Source organism: Macaca thibetana, chromosome 3, assembly GCF_024542745.1.
Source record: "Macaca thibetana thibetana isolate TM-01 chromosome 3, ASM2454274v1, whole genome shotgun sequence".
Taxonomy (NCBI): domain Eukaryota; kingdom Metazoa; phylum Chordata; class Mammalia; order Primates; family Cercopithecidae; genus Macaca; species Macaca thibetana.
The window spans coordinates 2666462-2686297 of NC_065580.1; the positions used below are offsets into that span (position 1 = coordinate 2666462).

Sequence of the window (19836 nt, forward strand, 5' to 3'; positions counted from 1 at the left end):
ACTGAAAAGCCCTGAAGCTGGTCTTTATTCAGTTCACATTTTTAGTTCTGAAGAACTTTTGGAAACATAAAGGAACAAATGTAATGAGAAAATGAAGACTGAGTTGAGAACCTGAGACCAACAGTTATATTTTTATTTTAAATATCTTAATCTGTGATTTCTAGAAGCTTAAAAAGCCTCATTTTACTTATAATCTTATGTTAAAATTTTTATAGGTACTTGAAAGCAGTTCCTTTTTTTTTTTTTTTTTTTTTTTTTTACTGAAACATGTTTGTTTCTTGGTGAAAATAATAAAATTATGTTTCTATCATTGGAAAAATGACATTTTCACATGTTACACAGATTAAACCGGATAAACTTGATAATAGTATACTATTATTCTAGATAAAAAGACTGTTCTGCGGATGATGATGAATTTCTTTACGATAGGGTCTGTGTATTATTTGTCTCACATTTATTATTAAGCTCTTCCAGTTTTGAGCTGTCAAATATTCTACTCATATGATTACATCTTTAAAAAAGAACAATAAAATGGATGCAACCCCTAAACATGAATATATAATATATACGAGGAAATTCTCCACTTGTACTAAACATGTAAATCAAGATGATCATTTTGCCTTGTCAACCAGGACAAATTACCACCTAGCGTGTTCCTGCAATGTTTTTCTTTTTTTTTTGATGGAGTTTCACTCTTGTCGCCCAGGCTGGAATGCAATGGTGCGATCTTGGCTCACCGCAACCTCTGCCTCCCGGGTGCAAGCGATTCTCCTGCCTCAGCCTCCTGAGTAGCTGGGATTACAGGCGTGCACCACCACACCCGGCTAATACTGTATTTCTAGTAGAGAAGGGGTTTCTCCATGTTGGTCGGGCTGGTCTTAAACTCCCAACCTCAGGTGATCTGCCTGCCTCAGCCTCCCAAAGTGCTGGGATTACAGGCGTGAGGAGCCGCCGCGACCGGCCCTTGCAATGTTTTTCTATAGCCTTGCCTTCAGAACGTTGTAAAAGCCACTGTGGCAATCACGCAACATACCGTTTGCGTCAGAGCTGAATCAGGTCCAGGCTCCCTCCCAGCTCTCTGAACTGCACACGTTCTGTTAGGATCGTGGTGTTTTGTCTGTTCCCTCCATGTCTCCCCTGACTAACAAAGCACAGGCAGAGAGCAGGCACCCACGAAGCTATTTGACTCTATTAATTCCATGTATCCATTAAAATGTATTTAAGAATGTAATCCATGTGGAATGTTTTTGGCAGTAAGGTATAAAGCAGTGTTCTTTAATCCCTCTTCACATGAATGAACTCAATTTCCCAACTGATTTTTCTCAAATAATTTTTTTCTCCAATGGTCTGAAATACCTTCTTTACTACACTAAAATGTCCTGTATGCTGAGATGTGTGACTTAATACTGTTTCACTGTTTGTCTATTATTCCCCAAGAATCTTAGTTGCCAAATTTATATATTTTGATATCTAACAAGGCTGTTCTAGCTCATCAATCTGTCTTTTAAAAAAATTATTAGCTCTTCATACCTCCTTAGATAAACTTCAGAGTTAACCTGTAAAATCCCAAATGCACAGCCTATACTACTCCTTTGGGAGTTAGAAACTACATTAAATTTATATAAGCTAAGTGGACATTTTTACTCATTCCAGTGTAAAATGTCTATCATGTTATTCAAGCCTTTTATTCCATCAGAAAAAAAAATTTTTTTTATCAGTGGTACATTCCTTGTTTAGCTTATTTTAATATAAATATAATATAAAATTGTAATATACATGTATGGATTTATATAATATACATAACATGTACACATACATGCACACACATATATTTTGTTTTCATGTGTTATTGGCAAGGATTGGTTCAAGTGTGATGACAAACGAACCTAGTTTTCTTTACGATTTTACTCTCTAAAACAAGGTGTTTTTAGTATTTGACACATAGTTTTTACTGTGACAAGGAAATTTCATTCCAGTTCTAATGTCTGTCGTTACTAAGAATGGCTGTTAAATTTTATTAAATATCTTTTCAGTAAAAACTGAGATGCTAATATAATTTTTTTCAGTCATTTCATACTTTAAATTTCTTTCCATGTTTGCTATTTTTACAGGAAGTAATTTCAATTATATTTGCAGTTCTAATTGCATAAAGTTGTATCCAGCAATTTTGTAATTTTAAAATGATTTCTGTTTATATGGGTACCCCTCTCTGTGTATCTACAGAAAACCACTGACCCAGTTCAAGCAGTCAGGCAGAGGCAGAGAGAGAGAAAGCCCACGCAAGAGTGAGACCGTGCCCGTGTGCACACGCAATTCACTTTACTGAGTCCACTGATGCAAACGCTCCGCTCATCTGGAAATACCTCACAGACACCCCCAGAAATAATGTTTAACCAGATAACCTGAGCATCCCTTAGCTCAGTCAAGTTGACACATAAATTAACCATCACACCTGGGTAATGTGACATTCAATAACCTAGTTCAATAATCTTTCAGATTCCATTAAACATGCAGGGCATCCTAAAATTGTAGATTAACATTTCCGAGAGGATTCCCTTCACTCACAGAATGAGTTTATTCAGTTGGAAAGGTAGAAAAAAAGCATCAAATTGTGAGGTCATTTGGTAAATGATGAAGTGGTCTTTATTATAAAGGACAGCCTTTGAGTTCTACTCATATAGGTATATACGCACACAGGGCATGGACCCATATAGGCAACTACTACCCACTGCTAATACACTGTCTGACAGTCAGTTCAATCTTCATTTATTTAACATGAGATTTGAGTTTACAGATTTCAAGTGTTTATGGCCAAATGGGATAACTGAGCAAGAGTTACATGATAGGATGCCTATTCATGTAACAAATGATGAGTATAACTCACTATGATGTGTGTGTGTGTGTGTGTGTATGTATGTATACATCTCCTGTCGCTCCCCACCTGTACACTTGAAACTTGAATGAGGTAAGATTACAGTTCAGGGGATAACACAGTCACTTGTATTACGTTTAAGGTGGCAGTTACTGATAATGCAGACATGCTGATATCTACAACCCATCATTGACTCATAACATTAATGTAGTATGCCCAGCACTTTGGAAACGAAATGGAATAAAAATGACCACAGTGTGGTGCCTGTGGTAACAGTAGATTTTGCTTTGTGAAAGTTATGTTTCTGTTAAATGTATACATGTGGTGGGTCATTGCTATAAGCTAAAAATAAAATCCTGGCCGGGCCATGGTGGTTCACACCTGTAATCCCAGCACTTTGGGAGGCCAAGGTGGGCAGATCACCTGAGATTGGGAGTTCAAGACCTGCCTGGCCAACATGGGGAAAGCCTGTCTCTACTAAAAAATATAAAAATTAGCTGGGCATGGTGGCAGGTGCCTGTAATCCCAGCTACTCAAGAGGTTGAGACGGGAGAATCGCTTGAACCCGGGAGACGATGGTTGCAGTGAGAGAAGATCGCGCCACTGCACTCCAGCCTGGGCGGCTGAGCGAGACTCCGTCTCAGAAAAAAAAAAAAAAATCCTAAGGCCCCAGCAACAGAACGAACCCCCTCTTGGCCAAGGAGGCCCTAGGAAAACCTTAACAATGGAATTTCCAGCCACAATGGGAAGAAAGGTGAGACGCCCCTCATTATGCCCACTCCTTGCCGGAGTTTAAGCTCAAGTGACCACTATTCCTGTTAAAAGAGGTGGTAAGGCTGACCACACCGTCTGAGGCAGTAAGAAACCAAATTACAAACAAGACCTAAGGCCATACCCGGCAAGAGACAGCCACGCCGCAGGCCATCAGTCTTGCTACACAGCATCCTCAACTTAGAATTCCCTCCTGCTGACTCCAGCACTTAGAGCCCTACTCCTTCAACCAACTGCAAATAAAGAATCTCTGAATCCACCTAGAATCTGTAAGCCCCCACTTCAAGTTTCAAGCCTTTCTGGCCAAACCAATGTGTAACTTCCATGTACTGTCTGATGTCTTTGCCTGTAACTCCCCCCCCCGCTTAAAAAGTATAAAACCAAACCGTAATCCGAGCGCCCGGGTGCACTTTCTCAGGACTCCTTGAGAGTGGGTTGGTTTCCTGGCCTGCGGTCACCCATATCAGCTCAGAATCAACTTCTTTAAAATACGTTACAGAGTTTGGTTTTTCTGTTAACATTGTTTAGAAGGTATTTCTTATTGTGGTTGAGGAAAAGTCTGAAAGCCACTGCCCTAGCCTGTGGCTCTTGCCTGTCATCCCAGCTAACTGGGAGGCTGAGGTGGGAGGTTCACCTGAGCCAGGAATTTCAGGCCAGCTTGGGCAATATAACAAAACCCTGTATAAAAATGTATAAAAATAAAAAACAACTTACACAGTTTGTTCTTAACACATACCTCCCTACCACCCCCGCAAAAAATAAAAACTCAGTTTTCCTTACCAGTTTCTTCCTAGATAATTGAGATCTTCTGAGATCATCTTAAAAGCCCCAAAGGAAAGACCGCATTTGTAATATACAATCTAGAATATCAGTCATGCTTCTGTTCTTCTTGCTCTCTTAGATGGTATTGTTTAAACACACAATAGAGGTTTAGAGAAGACCAAAGAAATTGGAAGAAAACTTCAACTAGGCTTTGAAAAACTGGCACATTTTAAGCAAGGCAGAGGGAACCAGCAGCAACAGACAGGACATTCTGGCGGGGGGTGGTGTGGGCATGAGTGTGCTCAGAAGAGCAGACGTGGGGATCACAGCAGGGTGTGCAGAGCGATGAGGACTCAGGATGAGGGGGCAGCAGACAGGATGAACCAGGGATTAAAAAAAACAGGATTTGTGGGGAGGTAGGATGGCCACAGGGCCGTGGACCCAACGTCCGGTGGGACAGAGCTATGGATCGGCTTTGTAAAGTTCCATCTCTCTGTGGGAGAGACTGAATTAGAAACTGAGGAACCTGTTTGATTAGGTCTCCCTGCCCTGATTGCTCTTGGTCACTTGCTTTTTATTTTTCGTTTCCTTTTTCCATGAAGCTGAAGGCTGCAGTATCTGAACACCTGAGCACTGAACGCTGAAACTTAACTTTCACTGGCTACTTTACAAGATAACACAAGGCACATTGTAATGGTTGCTTCACTTGTTTCCAGCAACCTGGGCCAGTTCTCGTCCAGTGCAATGGGCTGAGACCACCAACACTTTCAGTGGGCCTTTATCTTCAAGAGTTCTTATAAAATGATGTGTGCACGTGAAAAATATTTATATATACAAGGTAAAATGACTATCAAATCTATAATTAAAATTTTGTAAGAGGTGACAAAAGATCACTTCTAAGAGACAACCTACTATGACATATTAGAAATTACTAAGAGTAGCCTAGAGAACAAGACTGACTGTCAGCGAGTGAAGATAAAAAACTGGAAAGAATGTAAAGGAAGGATGAAGCAATCGTGCATGGCAGTTCTTTACCAAATTGAGAAGGAACACCCGAGATGAACGATCTCTGAAGATGAGAGACACTGCTCTCAGGAAGGAACAGACTGGCCAAACACACAGTAACTCATCTCCATATTCTAGGAAATGAGTTAATACTGATAATAAATACAGAATTTCCAGCACCCACTGTGTGCTGTGCCATTATAAATGCTACAGCTCTTCTCAGGCTTTCATATGACAGCCTCGGGGCTGCTGCTGTTCGCCTGACGCCACGGGCTGATGGGGCAGGACGGTCCTTTTCGTATGGGGACAAGGAATGGGAATTGTTAAATAAGTCCCCCAAAAGTAAAACTGAAACATAAATAGTGGTTAAGAGGAAGGGCAGACGTGGAAGTTAGCTCTGAGGCTCACTGTGATGACCCCACGAGGTACTCAATACAATGGTAGCATGTGGGGGCTTTACTTTTACAGGTGGCTTCTGTTTTCATTACTATGAGATGTGCAGCAGATGTCTTCATTTACGTATAGCCCGGGAGATGGGAAAAACTAAGCTGGTTTCCAGTCTTGTGTCTGAAGAGGTAAGTTTATTTAAACAATTAGCACAAAATGGCCAAACAGAAGTTGCTCTGATTTAACCTAATTTTATGATTTAACTAGAAAAGAAAGTCTAAAAGTATTTTACCGTCTGGGTTGGAAAGTCAATTTAAGTTAAATAGGATTTTTAGCAGCGTCTCAACCATTTATAAAAGGCCCTCAAAGTGAAGTAAGTCTCAAAGTTTTATCACCTCTGTTAGCCTTCCTGACCCCAAGTGAATCACCCACACAGAGACCGTATCTGGAGAATTCATGATCTCTACCTACCTTTTTTTCAAAGAATTTTTTTCTTAACTTGGCGTCTGTGGGAGGTACTGTTTCCCTCAGGTTTCTGTACCACTTTCTGACAACGTATCCTCTCCAGTAGGCTTGGATTCTAAAACACAGATATTTGAAAATGACTAATTTATGATGACTCTGAACCAACTACTATACTTTAGTAGCTGTTATAAGCCCTGTGCTATATAAGGCCCTGGGGAAATTATACTGGCCAAGAAGAGAGATAAAATCCCACTATTTAAAAAACAAGTTAGGCTGGGCACGGTGGCTCAAGCCTGTAATCCCAGCACTTTGGGAGGCCGAGATGGGCGGATCACAAGGTCAGGAGATCGAGACCATCCTGGCTAACACAGTGAAACCGTCTCTACTAAAAAAAACAAAAAACTAGCCGGGGGAGGTGGCGGGCGCCTGTAGTCCCAGCTACTCGGGAGGCTGAGGCAGGAGAATGGCGTAAACCCGGGAGGCGGAGCTTGCAGTGAGCTGAGATCCGACCACTGCACTCCAGCCTGGGCGACAGAGCGAGACTCTGTCTCAAAAAAAAAAAAAAAAAAAAAAAAAAAAAAAAACAAGTTAGTTGTCACAGCCTGACCTGTAAGTGTCTGCTTAGCGCCAAATGGGCCTGGCGTCCTCACCTGGTCACACACTTTATTCTGAACAGGCGAGCCCCATCGTGTATCACTCGGGTTTGATACTGGTTCTTTCTACAGAGAGGACACGTTTTCTTGTTTGTGAACTTTTCAAAAGCCTGAAGACATGCCTGAAGAAAAACATTTCACTTAAAATTTTACAATTACTTATAAACAACGTCTTTACTTCCAATGTTAGTGTTCTAATTACAGTGTTCTTTTCTCCCGTAACTATGAAACTTAGCCCAATTTAGGTTATCAAGTGAGGAAGTTTCATCAGGTGCTACCACCTTCCTCATGAAACCTGTTCCAAAAGCGATTTCTTACAAGAATATACATGCAAAGACATCAAAAACTTCTGAAATCCACTGGCACAAAGGTGAGTCATGCGTGTCTATGGGACCACATGCAGATCGATCATGTGAATTTAGCTGTCACTGACACGCATTACTGACAACAATCTGTTACATAAACATTTGTGGTTCTTTTGTCACAAAACTCATGATTTTCAAAATAGGATGAATTGTACTGTAGCCTACAGTCATGTTTCTTTAACTATAGATGGTGGTGATGAATAAAATAAATGGCTCTTCTCAGGAGCCTTGAAAATGACTATAGTTTCTCTGCACTGTAAGAGCGATGTGTGGGGCACCTGAACAGGCGTGAGGGGCGGACTTACTCTGTGGAACACATGGGAGCATGAAAGCAGCACCTGTTCATGAGGAAACAGAACGACATTGAAGTTTACAAAAGAGAAGCAGCATGAATGCAACAGTTAAACTCCTGAATGCTTAGAAGGTAAGCTGTATTATTTCTTTAAAAATTAAAAAGGCAAATTTATAACTTTGATGTTTATACTATTTATTGTTTGTTTAGCACAGCACAAGTATATACTCTAAACAAGAAAAATTAATGATCTGAAATATCAAATAAACACATGAAGTTTGATATGTAATTATCAAAATGAGTGTATACTTAAGAGCGAAACAATGACAAAATGAGTGTTTCCCTTAGATGCAGGCAAAGACTGCAAACTGGAGGGGTGAGGAGGGGGGCCCGTCCAGTGGGGCCAGGGAAACGCTAAGTAAATACCATTTAGGTCTTTGTACAGCTCAGTTACGCCCCCCAGTTTTTGTGAAATCATAGCCCTACTGAGATATAATTCTGACAGTCTTAAATTTAAATAGCAACACATCATGGAGACATAGGAGTCATTTTTTTTTTTTTTTTTTTTTTAATGCAGGGAGTGTGCTCACAAGAAAACTTCACCTTTCTGTGACCCAAATTCCCCACTAAACAGTGATATTCTGGGCTGTGACAAAAGACTGAAGCTTAGACCAAATGAAGAAGGCAGTGGGTACTCAGTAGAAGGGACAGAGCCACCAGCCCACCAGCGCCAGGCCCTGCGGGCTGCCACACGAAGGCCAGGCTTCCCTTGGGGCGGGGCTGCTTCCAGCAATGGGGAGGAAAGTGAGGGAACTTGTGAGACGGAGCAAAGCAGTGGGGGCAGGCGGAGGGGTTTCCCTTTCTGTCAAGAGTCTGACTCGGGTGACTGCAGTCTGGGCCCCTCCCGGGTGAGGTTTCAGTCTCAGGCGGCCCAGGATGCCTGCTGTGGGGAAAACTTAACAGTTTTTAAAGTGAATCCCACCTGCCTTCACTCAATGTGTGCTTTTCTTCTTAAATGGAAGAAATACAGAAATAAGTAGAACTCAGAAAGTTGTAAAACCTTTTCTTGAAACTTATTGCCAAGAGTAAGTCTGAATTGAATAAACTCAGTAATATGGGTCCTTTTGTATTACTGCCGTTGAATAGCAATCTTTTCTATACTTCATTCATCCTTTATAGAATACTTTTCAGTGTTTCCTTAACATACATTCTATCTATATTGAGCAACATTAGACTCCAGTATATTAAAGTGTTATCTTTTTAAATGTCCACAAATATTTCTTATTGGCAAACATTCTCTGATGTAACAAAAATCAAGGAGTAAGTGGTGGAAAACATACTAAAAATGGCCTAGAAGGTAGGACTGGATTCCAGCAGGACTCCATACTTTCTAAGCTGGCCTACTATGAACCATTTGAATTATTTTTTATTTCCTCATCTGCTAAATGGGCAGAATGCCTACTATATGAAATTAATTGAAGGCCCTCTGAAATCATTAAATGTTGTAAAAATGCCAACTATTGTTTATAACGAAGGAAAAATCTGAACACGGAAACGATCATTAGAAGTGCCAAATATACAGGATAGGTTCTATATCAAAACCAAATAAAAATAATAGAATTTAGGGAGAAATTTATAAAAAACAGAAAGAAATGTTGGGCAGGGTACACCCTGATGCCCATAAGATACTAACTTTCACTTTTCATTCTTCATACAGACACTCCAGGCTCGATATTTTAGTATAAGAAAGAGGTTGCTTAGCCAGAAAGACACCCTCTGATTTTATTCACAGTTTTGCTACCTAAAGTACTAAATTATCCTAGACAATTTGTGGTTTTAGGGCTAAAATCTGTCCAAAATACCCAACTTTCACATACGTAAGATTAGGTCCTGATAGAGAAATGGAATAAGTATGTCTAAGTAACTTATGAATTCAAATTAGTGAAGAGAAGTGTAACTGTTGTGAGCTTTCTGCAGATGAAACTTACTCAAATTCAGCGAAGACTCAGAGTTCATTTGCCCAGACTGTAATAAGCCTGGGTTCCCAGGCTACGAACTCCAAGGCTGATTTTAATTGTATTTGCTGTATTTTCTCAGCAAATCTCTGAGGGCCTGCTATGCAGGAAGCGTCATGCCACACTCCGTGGGAAATCATTACAGGGCAATCGTGCACAAGCGCGCGCGCGCACACACACACACACACACACACTTCTGATAAATCTAAGTGTCCCCAACTTCAAGAGACTGTTTTTTTAGTTAGGCAGACAAAATATGTATAGAAAAAAACCCTACATGCATTCTCTCTCTCTCTCTCTGTGTGTGTGTGTGTGTGTGTGTGTGTGTGTATGTGTATTATCTGTTAACCCAGAGTAGTATCATCAATCTTACTATGGTAAAGTTTCATGAATAGAAATCATTAAAAGATTTTACTTTTCTTAAAGATTTTCTCATAAATTCTTTGGAGACATTCAAGCACAGTTTTTTTTTTCTTTTCTTTTCTGACTCAAATCACAAAACAACGTAAGAGTTCCTCTGCTTTCATCCTTCCCGCACTGGGACACAGCTGCTCCTGGGAAGCCCCCAGTTGTCTGCACAGCCACATGGGGCCTGTTGAACAGAAACATTCCTTTTGTACAAACGTTAGTACTTGAGAATACCAGTCAGTAAACAAACAAAACTATTTAATGAGGGTGTTTAGCTCTTCACACACTTTAATTAATGGAAAAGAAAATGGAAGTGTGTGAGGCTCACACAAGAGGATGAAACTGGGAAAAGGAAGCCTGGAATCTTAGGCTCCAGCTCTGGGCCTCATCCCTAGGAAACAGCCCAGGATTTCTCTAGCTCACCCTCATACGCTAAACACCTGAGGTCGAAGCTCGAATTCTTCTTTACAGATGGGGCACGGCTGCACCGAGTCCCCTTGCAGGAGGGAGCGCTGTTTCACCTTCTCCCATTCATCAGATGACAGCTGAGGTGGTGGAGGCCCAATGAGGCCCAACTTCTGTGCTAAAGGAAGACAGCAGACAGCACAGACAGCAGTTAGAATGTCTTTTAGCATATGGCACCCACCTATAATTTTAATGACACCATTTGCAAACAATTATTAAAGAACTACATATAGATCACATACTTTATTTCATAATAGAAGCTGTCCCTTGGTATCCACAAGGAAAGTGTTCCAGGACGTCTCAAGGATGCTCAAGTCCCTGACAGAAGATGGTGGAATATTTGCATACAACCCATGCATATCCTCCTGTATACTGCCCATCATCTCGATTACCAATAATTCCTAATGCAAGTGCTATGTAAATAGCTGTTATACTATATTGTTTTTAATTGGTATTATTTTGATTGTCCTATTGTTATTTTTTACTCCTTTGTTAAAATTTTGATTTGTGGCTGGTTGAATCTGTGAATGCCAGACCCACAGATACAAATGGCAGACTGTTCAGAGGACGCTGTTTTCCTACGAGGGCACAGAAGTCAGTGGTAATAATACCTTACGTTTTCAATACACTTGTTTTTTATTTACAAAGAATTTCCCATACCTTATTTCATTTCCCAATAATTCAATAAGGCAAGCAAGAATGATATCCCATTTTATGAAAGAAAAACTGAGGAATACTAATTGTTCACACGTATTGGCCCAAGGTTCTCCCAGTTCTCACCTGCCTCAGCCCTCAGCACTGCCTCTCCCAGTTCACCTTGCTCTGCCACCAGTGGCCTCTACATCAATCCTGCACCTCCTCTGCTAAAACCTTCCTGTGACGTATCATCATGGTCAGAATAAAGTTCTTATTTCAATAACACATGGGTACCCAGCATGTGCTGACTGGCATCGAGCTGACAGTGCGGTGGGAAACACTTGCCTTGAAAAGCAACTGCAATATCCTCAGGCAAAATGCAGGAAGTGAAGTGTCACCTTTTACCACCTCCCCGCACCTCAAAGAAGGGTCAATGCATACAAAGGCATTGACCTACAAGGATATCTTCAGAAATAGAAGACAAAATGTTACATTAACAAAACATGACAGGAAGCTATGAAGGGACACTTTGAGTACAGAAAGAGCTCTTGGGCTTTTAGAGTAGAAATGTGAACGTCCACTGAAAGGCTGGAAGAGAAAGCTGAGATACAGTCTGGAGTTGCTTAACAACAGGCGATTGTTAAGAAATGTGCCGTTAGGTGATTTGGTCGTCTTGCTAACATCACAGCGTATGTACACGTGCTTAGCTGGTACAGCCCACCACACATCAAAGCTACACGGTACGGCTGATTAGACTGCACAGCTGCACAGCATGTTACTGTTCTGAATACTGCAGGTAACTGTAACACAATGGTAAGGATCTGTGCATCCAAACACAGCAAAGGTACAGTAAAAATATGTATAAAGGTTAAAAATGGTGCATGTGGAGAGCACTCACCATGAATGCAGCTTGCAGGCCTAGAAGTTGCTCTGGGTGAGTCAGTGAGTGAGTGATGTGTGAGTGTGAGGGCGTAGGACATGACTATACACCACTGTAGACTTCATAAACAGTCTATACTTACACTAAATTTGTAAAAATGTATTTTCTTCAATAATAAAGTTAGCTTACTATAACTTTTTTACTCTCTAAACTTTTAAATTTTTTAACTTTTTGACTCTTTTGCATAACATTTAGCTTAAAACACTATGTTGTCCAGGCTGGTCTCGATCTCCTGACCTCGTGATCCTCCCATCTCGGCCTCCCAAAGTGCTGGGATTACAGGCTTGAGCCACCGCACCCAGCCTCAAATTTTTTTTTTAACTTTTTTGTTAAAAACGAAGACACAAACACACATATTAGCCTAGGCCTACATAGGGTCAGAGTTATCAAGATGTCACAAAGTGGTAGAAATTTTTCAACTCCATTATAACTTTATGGGACCACTGTAGTTTGTTGTTGACTGAAACACTGCTATATGGCACGTGACTGTAATCTCACAGAAAAACATATCAGGAGACAGAAAATAAGAAAATCAAGGGACCGGTCTAGGTGGTGGTGTGACATCTGAAAAACTAGCATTCTAGAAAGAAAACATGGAAAATGGGAAGTAAAAATTTTAAAGAAAATAGTCCAAAACATCTCCCAGAAGCAAAGGACATGAGCTTCTGGTTTGAGAGGGCCCAGCAAGTACCCAGAACACCGAGTCCCATTACTGTGAGAATCTCGGAGACAGAAAGCAGACTCAAAAAAAAAACAGGCCTCAAAAAAGGATCAGGATCAGAACTGCATCAGACTCATCCACAGCACTCCAGACAGGAGAAGACAATTCCTTCAAAATTCGGAGGCAGGAAAGATTTCCATATCAAGATTCCTTATTAGCTACAATCAAATGTGAGAAAAGAACAAAGACATTGCTATGCACGTGAGCTTCTGTCTGGGTCTCCTCCGCACTCCCCCAGCGAGCTACTGACAGAGGAGCTTCGCAACCGCGAGGGCAGAAACCACGGAGGAGGCCGCCATGACGTCCAGGCAGAGAGAATCCAAGGAGAGACCCTGGGGTCCCGGGATGCTGCTCAAGAGGGAGCCCGGGGAGGGGCCAGGGGAGAGAACCACAGAGGATTCCAGAAGCAACGTCCTCATCCATAAAGTACCCTGGTATATTTTAATGTATTGAGAGAATGTATTTCTGGAGATTTTAAGGATGAATCAGTGATGAGTGATGATAGAGGAAACTAAAACATGTGAAAAAATAAGACATAACTTCAGGGAAAATAGAAAAATGTCTGAGAAGGAAATTGTAATATAGAATACCACATGGCTCAGCTGTGAGTGAAGTCACGGAATTGTAACAGAGTAAACACTGAATGTATATTAGTCTAACCACAAGTTATGAAAACATTATGCTAAATCTTGATCTTCTACAGTAAGAAGAGATATCCAGAACTGAAAATTAACAAAACAGCAGTGCAGACATGTTATTTAGAAATATTAAAAATAGGGCTGGGCGTGGTAGCCCACACCTGTAATCCTAGCACTTTGGGAGGCCGAGGTGGGCAGATCACCTGAAGTCAGGAGTTCGAGACCAGCCTGGCCAACATGGTGAAACCCTGTCTCTACTAAAAATACAAAAATTAGCCAGGTGTGGTGGTGCACACCTGTAATCCCAGCTACTTGGGAGGCTGAGGTACGAGAATCGCTTGAACCTGGGAGGCAGAGGTTGCAGTGAGCTGAGATCACGCCACTACACTCCAGCCTGGGTGACAGAGCAAGACTCAAAAAAAAAAAAAAAAAAAAAAAAAAAATAATACCAGAAGAATGAACCAAAGGATTTGAAAATGACTGCTTTAGAGTAATGCCCCAAAAAGGTCAAGGGACTGCTACACTTTCTGTTATAATCCTCATAGAACTATTTTACTTCTGGAACTATGCCCATGGAGCTTCTGGTAAGAATCAAGCAGCTACAAGTGTGATGACCGCTATGGAGAATGGCATGCAGGGCTTGGATGAGGAGCCGTGACCCCAGAGAAGGTTACCTGACCAAAGTGGCATTAAATGGAGACCCGCAGGGTGAAGAGTAACAGCAGTGGGTGAAGGGGGAGGTTTTCTAGATGGAGGAAAAGGATGTGCAGATGGCCATTAGTGAGAGAGCACTTGGCCTGCAGAGAAACAAAGGAAACAGTAAGACTGAAGAGGCTGAGACTGAGGTTGCAGAGGAGGGGCGCTGCCTCAGGCCAGCTCTTTGCTTTTGGCTCAAGGTGTGGGAGCAGGAAGAGACAGGGCCCCCAGCGCCACTCGTCCTCTTCAGGGAGAGACGGGGCCCCCGGCGCCACTCCTCCTCTTCAGGGAGAGATGGGGCCCCCAGCGCCACTGCTCCTCTTCAGGGAGAGACGGGGACCCGGCGCCACTGCTCCTCTTAGACCTGGGTGGGCGCTTGCTGCACACTCCAGACTCTGCTATGGTCAATGCCAACTGCTTCAACTTCAAGCATCCACATCTCCCCATCATGCAAACCTGGCCTTATATTTATAAACTAATCAAGACCTTAGAACAGGAGGGAAGGTAAATAATTGTATTGACAGATTTCAGCAAACTGCTGTGTTCTCTGGCCACAAGGCAATAATGTTGAAAATCAGTAGCACATCCAGCGCTCATCTTGCCTGCAGAACCACACTGCACATCAGTGGAAATGGGCTCAGCCTCACAGAGGTCTACTGATGGATCTAAGCACGTCATGGAAGTCTTGCTACCCTTTGCCAATTTTTAGACTATCAATGGGCATGTGGCCATCTCAGGTGAAGCGGAAGGAAGGTCTGTTGGGAACTTTCTCCCCTGCCTTTCCAGCTCATCCCTTGTTGTTGAGGACTGACCCTGGGGCTGTGCACCCTCTTGTGTCCATGCACAGGGCAGCAGCACCCGACGGCAGCACCGGAAGGAGGCTGGTCCCGGCAAACATCAATAAGCCACCAAACCAGAACTGCTGTGAACAATGACACACACCGTTAAGGCTGACATCACTTTCAGTGTGTTGTTCGTATACTTGCAGCCAAACGCATCCTAATCCATCACCTCTCCTCACCCCACTTAAAGGAACAAAAGAGCCTCAGGCCCAGATGGTTTTACAATTGAGTTACCCAAACTTTTAAGGAACATATCATCCCTATTTTCTGTTATTCCAGAATACTGAACAAGAGGGAACACTGCCCAACTTATTTGGCGAAGCTTATATGGCTTTGATAATAAAACCAGACAAGGACAATCATAGTCCAGGGTAATCCATGGTTAAACGTCAAACATCCTGAACGAGAATTAGTTATCAGAATGCAACAGTGAATTTGAAAAACACCATGGGCAAGTAGGGTTTATTCAAGCTATGCACAAAGATTCAATATCAGAGTCTGTCACTGTAATTTACGGCACAAATGAACTCAAGGAGAAAACCCACAACAAACATGTTCATCTGAAAAGTTGCAGGAAAACAGCACCTAAAAAAATACACCTATTAATGAGTTTAAAAACCTCTAGCAACTTGCTAAAAGGGAAATCCTATAATTAGATAAAGGCCAACAAACACCACAAAACAGAACAATAAACAAAGGGCAAACATCACATAAGTAGGGAAATGAAATGTGTTAGGTTCAGGAACAAGACAGAAACGCTAGGTATTACTACGTGTATTCACCACAGCTCAGGAGATCCTGTCCAGATTGAAAACAAAGCGGGGCAAAAGAAGAAGGGGCATAAAAGTAGAAAGGCACAGACAATAAGAATCACTGCAGAGATCAACTGACTTGCTCAGAAAACCCTTAGAAGTCGGAGACAAAAAGATCTAAATGGTGTGAGATGCCACCATATTTGTGGATCAGATGATAACATTGTAAATACGGTATTTCCCCCATCTACAAATCCAATTCAAAAAACATCTCCAGCAGAATTTTATGTAGAAAATGGGGCAGCTTTAGAGGAAAAAAAAGAGGAAAGGTCTTTTCCTAGCAGCTATTAAGACATATAACAAGACTCTATTAATCAAAACAGTGCAATACTGACATAGAAGCAGAAGCCTTGGAAGGAGAGAACAGAACATGCTTTAACCTCATTTAACCACGATTTTCCCAGTATCATAAGCAACACAAACTGTGGCGACATCTAAATGTGAAATGTAAAAGGTTAAAGAAAATGTAGAAATCCCAGCAAGGCCGAGGCGGGCGGATCACAAGGTTGCACTCTCAGAATGGTGAAGAAAATCTTAAGTCTCCCCCAAGCAGCAATAAAGTAAAAAACAAAAACAAAAACAATGGATTTAACATTAATCAGAATGAAAATTGTATTCAATATAAAACGACAGATATAATTTAAAAGATGGTAAAAGAACAGAAGATATTTTCACTGGCTAAATCAACAAGAGATTACTATGTAGAATATGCAAAGAACTCCAGTAAATCAGCAAGAAAAGACAGAAATCCAAGTGGAATATTACATATAGATAGTAAAGAGCATATGGTTCAATGTCATTAGTAACTAATATGCACAATCAAGATTTTTTCCATAAAGAGGTCCTGAAAAAAGGTCTCATGCATTTTCCTTAATAACTTTACTTATTTTCCAAATTGGGACGTTCCTCTTTATGTCTAATTTAAATTTTTCCTGATTAAGATTGATTATGATGAAACTATTTGGTCATCTACATTTTAAACCACACAGGCACAACAGAGGATCTTCACTAAACTGTTGTATGACATTATTCCAAGTCTCAACATGTTCATGAGCCACACTGTTTTCTAGAAGACAACAAGCTTGTTAGCAGAAGTTCAGAGGAAGACAGCATCAAACATCTCCCCTGCCACTGCTGTGGGAAGAGGTCCCCTCCACCTTGTGCGACTCCAACACAACAGGCCTTCCAGCACCTCCAGATCCATCTGACCTGTGCTAGGACACATGGTCCTCAACCAAACCTATTTTCTACGCCCACCATTTAAAAATCATATTTCTAACTTTTCAGTATAAAATAATTTCAGATTTACAAAAGGTTGTAAAAACAGTATGAAGAATTCTCAACAAAGGACTAGTATCCAGAATCTACCAGGAACTCAAACAAATCAGCAAGAAAAAAAACCTCTAGCAACTTGCTAAAAGGGAAATCCTATAATTAGATAAAGGCCAACAAACAACACAAAGGATGTGTCTACCCAAAGGAAAAGAAGTCATTATATGAAAAAGACACATGCATACGTATGTTTATTGCAGCCCAATTCACAACTGCAAAGATATGGAACCAACCTAAGTGCCCATGAACCAATGAGTAGATAAAGAAAATATGGTATATATACACCATAGAACACTACTCAGCCATAAAAATGAATGAAAAAATGTCTCCTGCAGCAGCTTGGATGGAGCTGGAGGTCATTATTGCAAGTGAGGTAACTCATGTTGTATGCTCTCACTTATAAGTGGAAGCTAACGTATGGGTATGCAAAGGCATACAGAATGGTATAATGAACATTGGAGACTCAGAAGGCAGAGGGTGGGAGGGGTGTGGGATTAAAAAAACTGCACTTTAGGTACAATGTACACTACTCTGGTGGTAGGTGCACTAAAATCTCAGAATTCACCACTATATAACTCATCCATGTAACCAAAAACCACTTGTACCACAAAAGCTATTGAAATAAAAATAAATAAAAAAGAAGAAACACACACAAAAAGCAAACAAACAAAAAAATCAAAAAACAGGCCAGGCGTGGTGGCTCACACCTGTAATCCCAACACTTTGGGAGGCTGAGGCAGGTGGATCACCTCAGGTCAGGAGTTTGAGACCAGCCTGGCCAACATGGCAAAACCCCGTCTCTACTAAAAATACAAAAATTAGCAGGGTATGGTGGCACACACCTGTAATTCCAGCTACTTGGGAGGTTGAGGCACGAGAATCGCTTGAACCCAGAAGGCAGAGGTTGCAGTGGGCCGAGATTGTGCCACTGCACTCCAGCCTGGGCAACAGAGCAAGACTCCATCTCAGTAAAACAAAACAAAATGAAATTTCAACATGAGCTTTGGAGGGGACAAACATTCAAACCATAGCCTAGCCACTGTGAGCTATCAAAAGACCTCTTGCACCTATCAACACAGTAATATACGTGAGTAATGGATAAGGAACAAAGTATGAAAAGTACTCAGCTTGATGTTGTGAAAAAGTCTTCCAGACAACAAATGTAAGTGAAGGATTCTGTTCTCATTGATGCCAAATCTAAATGGAAGTTCTCCCCTATCAGGGGCATACTTGATGTACTGGGTTGAATAGCGTCATCTCAAAATTCTTGTTCACCTGGAACCTCAGGATGTTGACATTATTTGGAAATAGGGTCTTTGCAGATGTAGTTAAGATGAGGTCATACTGGTTTAAAGTTGGCCCTACATCCAATGAATGGTACCCTTATAAGAAGAGGAAAGGGAGGGTACAATCACATGTAGAGAAGAAGATTGTGTGAAGTCAGAGACAGAGACTGGCGTGATGCTGCCACAAGCTAAGCAATGCCAGGAACCACCAGGGAAAAGTAAGTTAGGATTCTCCCATAGAACCCTGCCAATGGCGCCACTTTAGACTTCTGGCCTCCAGGACACTGAGAAAACTTAACCCACCCAGTTTGTACTAATTTGTTGCGGCAGCACTGGGAAACTAATATATTTAAAAACAGCATTTACAATTATAAATGCATAATACATGTCCTTTCTTTTATTAATTAGAAGAAATGGAATTGATCTGCATGCCTTTATTTACAGGCACAAACTTGTAGCAATACTACACACAGTAAGAATGTGTGTCAAGTTGCATGCTATATGCATCCCACCTATCGTAAGGAAAGAATTTCAATCAGCCATGACGGAGGTAAGGCTGACTTATTTCTATAGAGAATGACATTACAGAATTATTGTCACATGAAAATATGATCAAAGAGTATCCAGCAATCAAAAGAGATGGAAAAAGTATTATAGAGATATTTCAGAAAGCTAATTAATACAAAATATTATTGCTATTTTTATTGATTTTTGTTTAGGATATATTTCATGTTTTTTGAAATTCCTAATTTGTTGCAAGTTTTGGTCTTATTCTAAATAAATATTCACACTTGTAAAAAGAAAATATTATCATATGTTCCTAAACCCAAATGTTAACCTTTTATATAACCCTAGTACAAAGATTAAAACCATGAAATTAATGTTGCTATAATCTATCAATTAGCCTACATGCCTTCTGCAGGTCTGGTTCTCTGTCACACTCATGTCTTTTTTCGGAACTAGGATCTGATCCAGGATCACAGACTGCACTTGCAGCTATGTCCTGAGTCTCCTATAATCTGGAACAGTTTCTAGGTCTTCAATTGCTTCTGTTGACTTGACACTTCTGAAGAGTACTAGCAAGGAACTGTGTGGAATGTCTTTCACTTGGGTTGGTCTGAGGTTTCCTCATGATTAAATTCAAATATGCATTTTTGTAAGAATGCCACAGAAGTGCTGTTGCACCTTTCAGCAGGAGACACGTGAGGCTGGCCCGTGCGTTACTGCTGACCTAACTAGGATTACTTGGTGCAGGCGCTGCCTGCCAAGTGTTACAACTGTACAGCTGAAGTAACTGTGAAGTTACTGTTTTTCTCCCTGCCATGTACTTGCATCTCTGGAGAAACTACCTCAATATTCTGTGTCTGCACATAATTTTTCTCATTCCTAATTTCAGTAATGATGATCATTACTGTGGTGTTTGCCAAAGGTGATTTTCTATCCCCTGTCTACTATCTCTATGAGTTATATTCA

The 19836-nt window shown here is 41.0% G+C and overlaps 1 protein-coding gene across 3 annotated transcripts in view; it reads right to left on the reverse strand.

The window, feature by feature from the left end:
• Nucleotides 1-19836, reverse strand: part of RNF32 (ring finger protein 32) — a 36347-nt gene that overhangs the window by 12112 nt on the left and 4399 nt on the right. For all 3 annotated transcript variants that reach the window (XM_050785726.1, XM_050785727.1, XM_050785725.1), the window contains exons 4-7: nucleotides 10436-10578; nucleotides 7586-7618; nucleotides 6913-7037; nucleotides 6269-6377 (exon numbers count right to left, since the gene is read on the reverse strand). In XM_050785726.1, the coding sequence (XP_050641683.1) occupies nucleotides 6269-6377; nucleotides 6913-7037; nucleotides 7586-7618; nucleotides 10436-10578 (410 nt within the window). The remainder of the gene's footprint in view (nucleotides 1-6268; nucleotides 6378-6912; nucleotides 7038-7585; nucleotides 7619-10435; nucleotides 10579-19836) is intronic.